The 11,601-nt window shown below is 42.0% G+C and overlaps 1 protein-coding gene across 14 annotated transcripts in view; it reads right to left on the reverse strand.

The window, feature by feature from the left end:
• The window catches only part of ACACA (acetyl-CoA carboxylase alpha), a 184,971-nt gene that overhangs the window by 101,996 nt on the left and 71,374 nt on the right, over positions 1-11,601 (reverse strand). For 12 of the 14 annotated variants that reach the window (XM_073316082.2, XM_073316081.2, XM_073316078.2 and 9 more), the window contains 4 exons: positions 9,253-9,276; positions 5,607-5,750; positions 4,435-4,531; positions 2,876-2,983 (listed from right to left, as the gene is read on the reverse strand). In XM_073316082.2, the coding sequence (XP_073172183.1) occupies positions 2,876-2,983; positions 4,435-4,531; positions 5,607-5,750; positions 9,253-9,276 (373 nt within the window). The remainder of the gene's footprint in view (positions 1-2,875; positions 2,984-4,434; positions 4,532-5,606; positions 5,751-9,252; positions 9,277-11,601) is intronic. The other 2 variants (XM_073316080.2, XM_073316076.2) reach the window with 1 other exon arrangement.

Raw genomic sequence — 11,601 nt, forward strand, 5'->3', positions numbered from 1 at the left:
AAACTGAGCTTGCAAATCCAGAGGAATTAACCTACAACACCGGTCTCAGGAGGTAGGGGAAACTTTCTGCATTGGTCAGGAAAACCACATTACAACAATCTAAAGTGGCATGAGTATTCATGATTAAATACAGTGCCATGGACTTGCATGGCATGTTCAGATATAAAAAAACATAGTAAGCTCTTTGAGACAGCCCAAAAGTGCTGGCTTTGTTTTGGGTTCGTACAGCACCTAGCACTATGGGTTCCTGGTCCGTGGCTGGGGCTCCAAGGTGCTATGATAAACAAACAAACAAACAAAAAACAACAGTACCCTGCCCTAAAGGCTTCGGCTGCGACAGGTCCAGGCCTACGAACCCTTGCTCAGAAGGGTAGCACTTACTCATGCAAATAATCAGTGGAGTGATTCACCTCAGGAAAGACTACTCGGGTTTGAAGGATGGGGCCTTAATTTAGATGGTATAAGATTCCATTGTGAGTGGGAAGAAGAGAAAGACACAAAATCATCCTGTTTGGATTGTTTAGGCTCCTGGGCTTGGAAATATTTTAACATATCTAAAGTGTTCATATTTTATAATGTTGGCATAGGCAGTGGTGGGGACACACATATTATTAATTATTTCTATCGGGGTAGTATCTAGAGGTCATGGACCCATTGTGCTAGACAATGGACAAACAGCAGAGGAAGGCAGCCAACAGACTTCAGTTTCTGAGGAAGCAAGGAGAATGAGGAAGCTTGGTGCATGGGAGGGCACTTCTTTTACTGGCTCCTGATTCAGGAAATCACTTAAGCACGTGCTTAAAGTCTGATAAGTACATGCTTAAAGCCCCACTGAAGTAAGTGCTGTCCTGAAAAGGGATGGTTTCCTGAATTGGGGCCATACAGGGTTACATGGAAAAAGATAAGACGACATAACAAGGAACAGAAGACAAAGGATTCAGTATGGCAGGAGCAGAAAATAAAGGCTTTTTTTAAAAAAAATAGACTGGCCCAAATCTATCCTTAGTGTAACTTTACTGAGCTGAATGGAGCCACGCTGCAGATGAATGCTTCCCATGATGTTTATGCCCACTGTCCCTTTTAAACAAGTTTAGATCTCTCTGTCATTTTTCTCCTGTTTCTACTTTCTCTCCCCACCCTCTTTTTCGAATTTAAAAACAAAAAAGGAGAGTGAAAAGGGAAAGAGCCTCAGCATGGCCAAGAACAAACCCACCCCTTGTGGCTTGGACTGAAATGTTTTACTAAGGTTAAGCCCTTCGAAAACGAGCATCAGGGACTACATTCCTGGCAAAGGAAGAAAATAACTTTAATAATGCCATGATTTACAAAGCAAAAATTGTTATTGCTTTTAAAATTCCACAAGTGGCAGACAATAACAGCATAGCAACAGGATTCTGATTACATTGTAATAATGTAGGTCTCACAGCAAGTCCACAGCTATTACCGAGCGATTAGGCAACAGTACCTGGAGAAACTCCATTTAAACTGACTGCCTCAATCTCCTCCACAAGTCATTTACAAATATATGATCCTAATTTCTATTAAAAAAAACCACACACAACATGCTGGGACTGGAAGATTATTTGGACAATTTGGATCAACCTATATGATAGTTTAATGTGTTTTTTTTTTTAATTTCTTTTCTTTTTTCCTTCCATAAAACGCCTGGAGCACAATCATGCAAATGAAAAACAAAACTAGTTTTGCTTTACTTTTTAAAAGAGACAGTTAAATTCTGAATTGGACTGGACAAGCACAGGGTTTCTTATAAGCTTCCAGTTCACTAGTCTTTCTGTATGGACAGGACAGTTGTATTGTGCACAGTAGAAGAGTGTTTGATCATACCTAATGGCTCTAACCTCAAAAATCACACACACATTATGCTCAAATAAATTGGTTAGTCTCTAAGGTGCCACAAGTCCTCCTTTTCCTTTTGCGAATACAGACTAACACGGCTGCTACTCTGAAACACACATCATACATCTCACAGGAAACACCTGACTTATTTTTGCAGCCCCTTTGCCATCTCCCAGTAGGGAGCAGGAGTTAGAGATTGCACTCCTCACAATCCCTCCCAAGGCCACTTCAGTGCCATCATGGATTTAGCAGGATCTCCATGCATGATGGGATATTCACCTGGGAAGACAGGAGAGGGGTTTTCCAGGTCGGGCAAAGGGGAAGCTAAGGTCCACTCAAGGGCAGAATACAGAGATGCAGCTGCTAACTAATGTTAGCTCAGGAGTGACCACAAGTGTAGAATCTGGTTCCTCGCTAAAAGTTAAAGGGCACCCCCTGCTCTCGGAAGGGAGAAGCCAAATTTACTGATCAGGTAGTGCCAAAGAAACAAAACAATGGAGATGTAGATATTATGCCAACAAAAGCTACAGATTTCGATAAGATTTAGAATGTCATGACACATGCACCATTTATTTGAGGTCATCTCAGACATTTCTGTTACACTGTCCTTCCCTATGTCAACCTGAACTGCGTCAAATAACTGTCATTGTATCTTGCTCCTTCAGACCCCAGATAAATATCAACACTTCACCTGACTCATTTAAAACTATAAGTTTCTTTTTGGTTTTTGTTGGGTAAATGCAAGACTCTTTAGCTGATGGATTAGGATACACCATAAGGCAACACAAAGGGTGCTCTGTTGTTCAGTTCCTTCCCCAGAGGCTCCAGGAAACTGTAGCTACATCCAATTAGAGAAATAATACTGTTTTAGATTAGATAAGTTAAGGATTTAACTGTTCCGTTTATATATTTATTTTGCAAGATACCTGGGAAATGCAGACTTCTTCCCAAGGGAAAATGTCTCCCTAGTGGGTCACAATAATACTGGCGAGTAGGTTCACTCTAAACTGCTATTCACCTTTCTTTGTGTGAAGTCCCTGAACATGGCCGCCAACCCATCATCATCAATGTCACAGTCGGTCTTAATGGCAATGTTCAGTATGTGAATGGGCTCCTCTCGGGCACTCTGTAATTTAAAGAAAGCAAGCCTAATAAATAAATTATTAACAACAACAAGAAGAGGAACGTTATATTTATATAACCTCTCTATCTGAGGGGATCCCCAAGTACATATACACCACCAATAAATGCAGCTAGCTCTGGGGAAGAGGCTGGCATGCTGAACCAAAGTACAGGAAGGGGAATTCTTAATCTAGAAAAACTATGGAAACCCCTGCCCTTACAAAGACTACTATGGGATATTTAAATGTCCACCCACAGCAGGCTGGAGCTTCATTTTGAAGTTCTCCTCAAGGCTCATGCACACTAAACTGCTTTGGCAGATAACACTGGTTTCAAATGGATTTTGGGGGCACAAGGAATGCAGAATAAGGTCCTTTGTATGTATGTAGCATTACTACAGTGTCTTTGTAGGACATATGGAGAATTTTAGCACCAAGGGAGGCCATAAAATTAAAAAGGGGAGCAAAGTTCACTGCATGGAAACGAAGCAGCATGTCTTCATGGCTACAGTGCAATAGGATATTATGGTAGCTCAGCTAAAACCGAGCCATGAAAAGTAACACGCTTAATATTCAAGAACTTGCAATTAAACTCTCACAAACTGGATACTGATCAACAGAAAACTATACTTGGTTAGGTGTGGACGGCACGGGTGTGGGGGGAGGAAAGAGCATGTAAGGAAGTAGTTATGGCAGAGATAAATCCTTGTCCCATATTATCTACCCTACAAACAGACATCAGGAACAATGGACTGATTTGAAACCAACCCTTGTAATGATATGCTCCATATCAGAGCTTCCAGTCTGCTACAGGTACTGTGGAGCAGCTGCCTGTCCCTCTAAGGAGAGTGCCTCTTGCATCACTAACCATTACCAACCAGCTGTTTCCTCTGAACCCTTTCTCTACGCCAGTTTGAAAACCCGGGGACTCCTCTCACCTTTCCTCCCCAGAGTCCGCACAGAAAGCGGAACAGAGGGAAGAGAACAGGATATGAAAAACTAAATGCCACAGTGGTGTCCTAAATGGGGGTGAAGCAGAATACTAATGAAGTTCATACCACAAGAAAGGGTTCAAATACTCTGACTTAACCTTCCTATACCCGTACAAGGCCAGGTTCCACTGCCATGGGGCCAAATGCTCTGTCACACCACTGTAAATCCAGAGTCACTCCACTGACTTTAAAGAAGTGATTCTGGATTTACTCTGACGTAACCAAGAAAAAAAATCTGCCCCATGGTTAGAATGGACGAAGGAAAAAGCCCAATGATTCAAGTTGTTCTGAACCCCCTACAGCAGAAAAACAAACTAGATACTACTCCTACTCCCACCAACGTGAACAAAACTTCCACCGAAGTCAGCAAAACAGGTTTAGTCCAGAGTGTGCAATCACCATGGAAAAACGCACTTTCTATCCCTGTAACATGCAAGGAACCTGGGAAGAAGGAAATACCGTACCTTATCCTCATCATACAAGGAAGTGTGGCCAGCTTCAGGAAAGGTTGGGCTTTGGGGAGGCGAGTCACAGAAGCAACCCATCACTTCATCAAAGATTCTGAAACACGTCCAAGAAATGCTAGTCATAAATAAACTACTCACAACCCAACGGCACCAAAAGCACACTCAGTCACCCTACCAATACCATCTTCATGGGATGGAGAAAAAGTCATTCCTCTCCTCTGCAGACTTCAGAGCTGACTAAATGGAAACATTGTCCAGTACGAGAGCTAAAAGTCAGGAGGTGGACTTGATTTAAACTTCAACGAAAGCAAGCAAGCGAGCTAGCTATATTTTTTAATATATAAGCTGCTAGTGTCCATATCATCATTCTTGAGGTTACAGAGGAAAGCCTGAGATGAGAGCCCTGACAGCCCAATGTAATTGCCCCTCTCCCTGGGGTAATGCATCAGTATACATCAAGAGATAGATACTGAATGCATTTAATCAAAAGATGTATCATCTCTTGTGCGGTTTATTCTAGTGTTCTGTTTCATTTCTCCTGACATTTCACTCATCACGTCACAGGTGGCTTCTTCTGCTCTTGGCTCAGAATCTGGGCTTTTTCTTTGTTTGTTTCATAATACATGGGGGCCAAAACATCCTGACTGCACAGATGAAATGGTGGTGCAACGCCCCCACAAGAAGAGACTATGATTCTTCCACCCCCGTCATGGGGAGCACGCAGATGTAAGATTTCTGCTGGGTGTTGGGGTGAGTGTTGTTGAAAATTCATTGGCTCTGCTTGTGGGGGCTTTCCAATCTTTTGCGTAAGTCCAGAAGGTTTAAGACCAGACATATGTGTGTGCACAAAGACATACACCCAATGTTGGGAAGAAGGGCTCAATTCCAATAAGCATTTAAAAGTTCAGATGCTTATGGGAACCTTGACTCTGCAAAAATGCAAAATTTTGGTCAGAGGCAATCAGTTCTTGTAGTATTTTGGAACTTCCAGTTATTCCAGCCAGACAACTAGGGGTGGGGAACCCAAACACTTGGCAATTTTGGAACTTCTATGAAAGCTTTGAGTGTCGTACTAAAAACAGATAAAGACTATGACCGATCCCATTTAACCGCCCCCAAAACTATCCTGGCAAACGCACACACAGAGAAATCAGTACCCATATCCTTACCTGACAAACTCTTCAAAAGTCCGGAAGGAGACCATTCCGCCCATCCGCTGGCACGGTGGGGTGAATGAGTTGTCCAGCAGCACATCACTCACACTTGCTACATGGACCATCCCGTAATGATTGAGGTTGGAGGAAAAGGACATTCTAAATGGCAATTCAAGCAGAGCTTTATTAGTGGATTGGATGAGAAGGGAACAAGGTAAGGTTTTTTATTTGTTTTGTAATTGTTTGAAATGCTGAAATGTACACAATACAGTAGAACTAGACTGCGGTCAAATTAACCCTTTCACTACTGGGGTGGTAAACCTGTTCTGCTACCTTTACCCAGTCACCAAAATCACTGGAACTAGGACGTGCACGTGGTACCCTTAGTAACACAACTGTGTTCTACCTGGACCCACTTGAGACGAAGCAGCAGCCAAGGGTTAAGAAATATCATTATTCCCTTTTAAAAAAATATTTCTTAAGAGAAAAAGAATTGAGCTTACAACTGAATTATGACTATGCGATGCCAAAGGCATTTTTCTCCTGTACCTATGCTATGTGTTACAGATGAAACGTTCACAGATAAACACAAGAATAATTCTTGGTTATGGCATTTGAAAGGTTTAGTAAATCTTTACAAACACCATCAAAAACATGTATTGAAATATATTTGTTCTATCTTTTTTTTAAAAAAAACAAACATCTTTAAATTAGACACTTGCTATACTCTTGGCTTCAGTAATCAGACTCCCAACCCCACCCCCTTTTTCAAATCTTTTCAGTAAGCTTACAAGCACTTCCATCCCACTTTACACTATCTCAAGCTCCCACAGAAGGTATAGTGACTTCTCTAGAATGCAGTATTGGGACCCAGGGTCTCACACATGCTCACACTTGCTTTCATATGCTAAACACAGTCTTATTTCAGTGCCTTCCACTTAATTCAATCAATGATAAATCTGGTCCTCTTTCTAATTTGACCAATTCCTCAGCAACAAAACCTCTTTGCATTAAGTTCAACACAACTTCCACCCTGTCGCTTTGATTGGTTTTGACTGCCTGAAAGCAGGACTGCTGAATAATTCAAACAACTGGCTATGGAATGCACCCTTTTTAAGGCAAGGGGACAATGAAAAGGCAGGAAGAGCCAAGACAAACAGAAGCTGTTTTGATCAGACACTGTGATTGATATAATAAGCACCACCACTATGTGCTCTGCAAGTGATGAGATGCACCCCGGTGATGATACTGCTCATAAAGAAGGGCCAATTTCTTATATTAATAAGGGCGATAGGAACAGACTGGAATGAAATAAGAGGAAAAAACTACATAACAGACTTCCATTTAGCGAAAGAACGGTTAATCTTAACTGATCAACATTATCCGCCAAGGGTCTGATCCTGTACACAAGGGGTTGTCTACATGCTGCATTAGTCCACGCTAGAGGGGATGTAAATTTTAGTTCGCACTAACTGGCCTGTGTGGACCCGGCTGGCAAGCACAAGAACTTTCCTAGTGTGCATTAATGTAGCCCTGGTTTAAACAGTACTCCAAGCTTTTAGTGCATACCAGAAGGATCCACATGGGCCAGTTAGTGTTCAACATGTGAAAATTTACACTCCACTGGTGCCTGCTAAAGCACTGTGTAGACCAGTGGTGGGTAACCTGCGGCCCATGGGCCGCATGTGGCCCATCAGGGTAATCTGATTGCGGGCCGCGAGATACTTTGCTGATGTTGACCGTCCGCAGGCACAGCCCCCTGCAGTTCGCCATACCCAGCCAGTGGGAGCTGCAGGAAGCGGTGGGCCACAGGGACGTGCTAGCTTCTCGCAGCTCCCATAGGCCTGGAACGGTGCACCGCGGCCACTGGGAGCTGTGTGGGGCCATGCCCACGGATGGTCAACATCAGCAAAATGTCTCGTGGCCCACAATCAGATTACCCTAATGGGCCACGGGTTGCCCACCACTGTAGACCAACCCACAGAGTCAGGATCACATTTCCCACAGAATTTAATGGGAACAAATTGGGCCCTAAAAGCCTATCCCCATGGTAGTTAATACAGCTATCAAAAAGGTATTTAATCTTTTGTCGGGACTTGTTACCTCAAAGAGAGGGTTGGTAGAAAAAGCCACTCACGCTATGAATGAAGTGAGTCCTATGAAAACTAGCTATGTATGCTCCCACTATCAACTGGGATCTGTTTTTCCCTATTCGGTAACGAATTCCCGGTAAATCTTTTTATACAAACTTTTCACTTCTTCATGATGGTCTGCTGCAGAATAATCAGAATTCATTCAGGGATCAAGTTTCCAAAGCCACTCTGTCTTTTACCCCACTACATTATATGGTATGGATTATACATTGGCTCTAAAGAGATACCTTACTGCTGGGTATCAACTGGTCACATCCATGACAAGGAAAGTGTTTAATACCATTCTCTTTCATTCACCCAAATGTTCAGGAAGGTATTTGCTAAAGTAAGTGTCTGATTTTATACTTGTGCCACTTCAGGGGCCCTGAATCAGCAAATCACTTAAGCACATGCTTACTTTAAGCATGTGAATAGTCCCACTGAAGTCAAGCACATGCTTAATTGCTTTGCTGGATCAGGCCTCAACTGTACAGCAGGAAAAAATAAAGGGGCCAATAGAGCAACATGCAGAACTCCTGTTGGCCACACAGGAGCAGGACCAAAATACCAAACGATAGATTCCCAGTGCTGCTTAATACACAAGTTTAGGAGTTTTCCTTTTTTTAAAATGCACAGAATTTAACAAACACATCCTCAAAGAAAATGTTCTAAGTGCAATGATAAAAAGTTTAAAGTACCAAAAATCTGAACAGCTTGCTCTACCTTTGAAACAACTTTAGGATTTTGCAACTAATCTCAGATCAGGAATCAGAAAGCTTTCAAACTTGTATACCATTTTTCCTAGACATGTTTATAAGCCGTAATAAATTGTAGGCATTTGAGTTTTGAAATAGCACAGATTTTCAGGCCACCTGTCTTCACGTACATTTCTTACCACTAACATAAGAATGTGAAAAAGTATCAAATATTTTTGAATATTATTCAAAACCACAAACATTTTTGGACTGAGAAATGGGGGAAAAATGAAGTATCCAAAATAAAACAAAAACATGCTGTCAGCTGATTAAGGTGTACTTTCATCGACTGGGTGAGAGGCGATGGATGTGCTATAGTTCATCCACAAATTCTAAGCCAGAGACCAGAGCAGCACTGAATACTCTTCATCTTACACATCAGGCCTTGGTTCTCCTAGAATTAGATGTCTATTTCACTGTGACACCCTATCAGAGAGTCAGTGGCTACGTTCCAAGGAGGAGGAGTTTGGAGGGGAAGTTTTCTGCTGGGATACTCATTTTATATGTCGCAGCAGGTAAGCTGAGCCCATTAGCAAATTTAGTTTTCTAGCTTGCCACATGCAAAGCTATCTTTTAAAAGTTTTGTAAAGAGCTGAAAACATGTTTAGAACAACAAAAAAGGGAGAGTACGGATAGGGAATATAGTTATGATTCAGAGGGTCCCAAGTAAGGGGTAAGGATTCCAAACAAAACATACTAAAACGTTAAATATTAGGCTACTTCTTTTCTAGTCTACCTTTCTTTTCAAACCTTAAAAGAGGACGAGTACCATACCTGTTTAGCGTGGGGATGTTCCCTCTGTAATCAAACAACCACAGTTAGTTACAGATTGGTTAGTGAGAACACTAATAAAAGAACTGTCATTCGAGCCAATACCTAGACCAGCAACCACACATTTATATTCACTGAACCGGAATTTGTTGCACAATCAAGAAAGAGCCAATGGGATTTGGTCTCAAAAAGAAGGGACTCACTACTTGACCTAGCTTGCAGCAGCTGCTGTTGGGATGAGTGCACCAGAATGTATTTATCCACTTCAAGAAGCAAATAGCAACATATCATAGAGAACCATAGTATATTTGCAAGGTACCTTACATTTCTATAGCATAGTTCATCAGATTGTCTCATGGCACATTGCAAACATAAAGCAAGCCTCACAAGCCACAATGCAAGCACCCCCATTTGAAAGATGAGTAAACTGAAGCAGAGACAAAACAAGTGACCAGGCCACACAGCAAGTCTACAGGAAGTCCAGAAAAGGAACCCAAGTCCTGATAGCCAAGCCTTTACTTCTAACCAGTAGCCCACAAGCTGGCTCCCCACAAGTGCAAAAGAAAAAGTGAACATAGCAGGGAAGGGAACTGAAATAAATACACACACACACACACAATAGCAAACTTTTAAGCTGGACACTGAAATGAACAAGCACATCTTAAGAATGGAATTTTGAAAACCCTAAAGGTTCCTATTATATCGTGCCAAACTGATTGCTGGGGTTTTCCACACATAACAGGGCTCAATGATGTGCAGGGCAGAGAAGTAATAAGGGACACATATTTCCTTGCAGTGAATGGAATGGCATGGGGCATGCAAGATACATGCATGAAAGCATGTGGCTGCATGCATATCTATGATCTGGCATTCAAAATACTAGAGAAGATGCAATTAAAAAAGCACATACACAAAAAGGGATATCCCCCTCCCTAACAATAACAGAATAATGAATGAGTACAAACTAATACCAAAACTTAGGGGACCATGTAACAGGACTCTTCAAGCTCTAGGAGACCCAGCCTCAACGTTCCCTAATATTACTTGTTATAGGTAAGACCCCATAGGACATTATGTTGAGAAGTTTAGGGGCCTGTACATTTTTCTATGGCCACAGTACAAGGTACAGTCCCTAAATCTGCATCTCCTCATGCATCCGTTTTGTTACAGGAGCGGTGCCCTCTCTGTGTGGTGTTTTGCCATTGTAACATTGAACATGCACTGAATGTGACTACAAAGCAGACTGAGGTTTGGGCATGAGGATTTCCCGGGCTTATGTCTGAACAATGGAGGGGACCAGCACAAGGCAGACTCCAGCCCTACTGCTAATGGTACACAGAGGTGCACTATTCATTTTCCTCTAGAAGAGTCAGTGAAGAAGAAAGCCGTGCTGTAGAAGATGCCATTAGGACTGGCAAAGGGGCATCGGGGCACAGAGTAGCATACATTTTGTCTAGGTCAGCTGCGCAGTGTCTGTTTAATTGAAAAAAATTCTAAAGGGAACTGGATGTCCCCACACCTAGTGCACATGTTTCCGAACGCTCCCTGGAAGTCCTCACATACCTACAGGAAATGGACAGAGAAACAACTAGGTTTGAAATGACAGCAAATTGTGTGCCCCTCTCTCTCTCCCCTACAGGGAGCTCCCTGCTGCCTGGCTCTAGAATTGTTGTCAGTCCTCCCCGTATGTGGCTGAAGAGGAGATTACAGTAGGAATCTCAATGAAAAGAACACAAGATCAGTAACAAGAGACCTTAGAGCAAAGAATGATTGGTTCTCAAGTTATACATTATTCACAGTTAGAGCATGTCATGGCTGCCCAGTGTGAAGTTATAACCATGTGGTCAAAACCAAGTGAAACTGAATACATTGTAATCTAGACTATCCTAGTTGTAGCTGTCCTGAGATTTTTGGGGTGGATTTTTAAATTTATACATAATTTAATACCATAAAGGACTTTTCCGTATCACAGGTTTCAGAGTAACAGCCGTGTTAGTCTGTATTTGCAAAAAGAAAAGGAGTACTTGTGGCACCTTAGAGACTAACCAATTTATTTGAGCATAAGCTTTGCATCCGATGAAGTGAGCTGTAGCTCACGAAAGCTTATGCTCAAATAAATTGGTTAGTCTCTAAGGTGCCACAAGTCCTCCTTTTCTTTTTCCGTATCAGGAACTAAATTGTGCATTATTTAACACACATCAAGAGGTCAAGTTTGGGTCTTTTCAGAATAATCAGTAGTGTAAAAAGCATTATGGTGGTAATCAATCCACTTACTGGGCTGTGCTCTTGGGTTTTTAGATAGTACAGTAGGTTGAACTGTAGCCTCTGAAAACACCAGCTGCAATAGAACGT

This window comes from Lepidochelys kempii, chromosome 17 (assembly GCF_965140285.1).
Source record: "Lepidochelys kempii isolate rLepKem1 chromosome 17, rLepKem1.hap1, whole genome shotgun sequence".
In the NCBI taxonomy this organism is placed as follows: Eukaryota; Metazoa; Chordata; order Testudines; family Cheloniidae; genus Lepidochelys; species Lepidochelys kempii.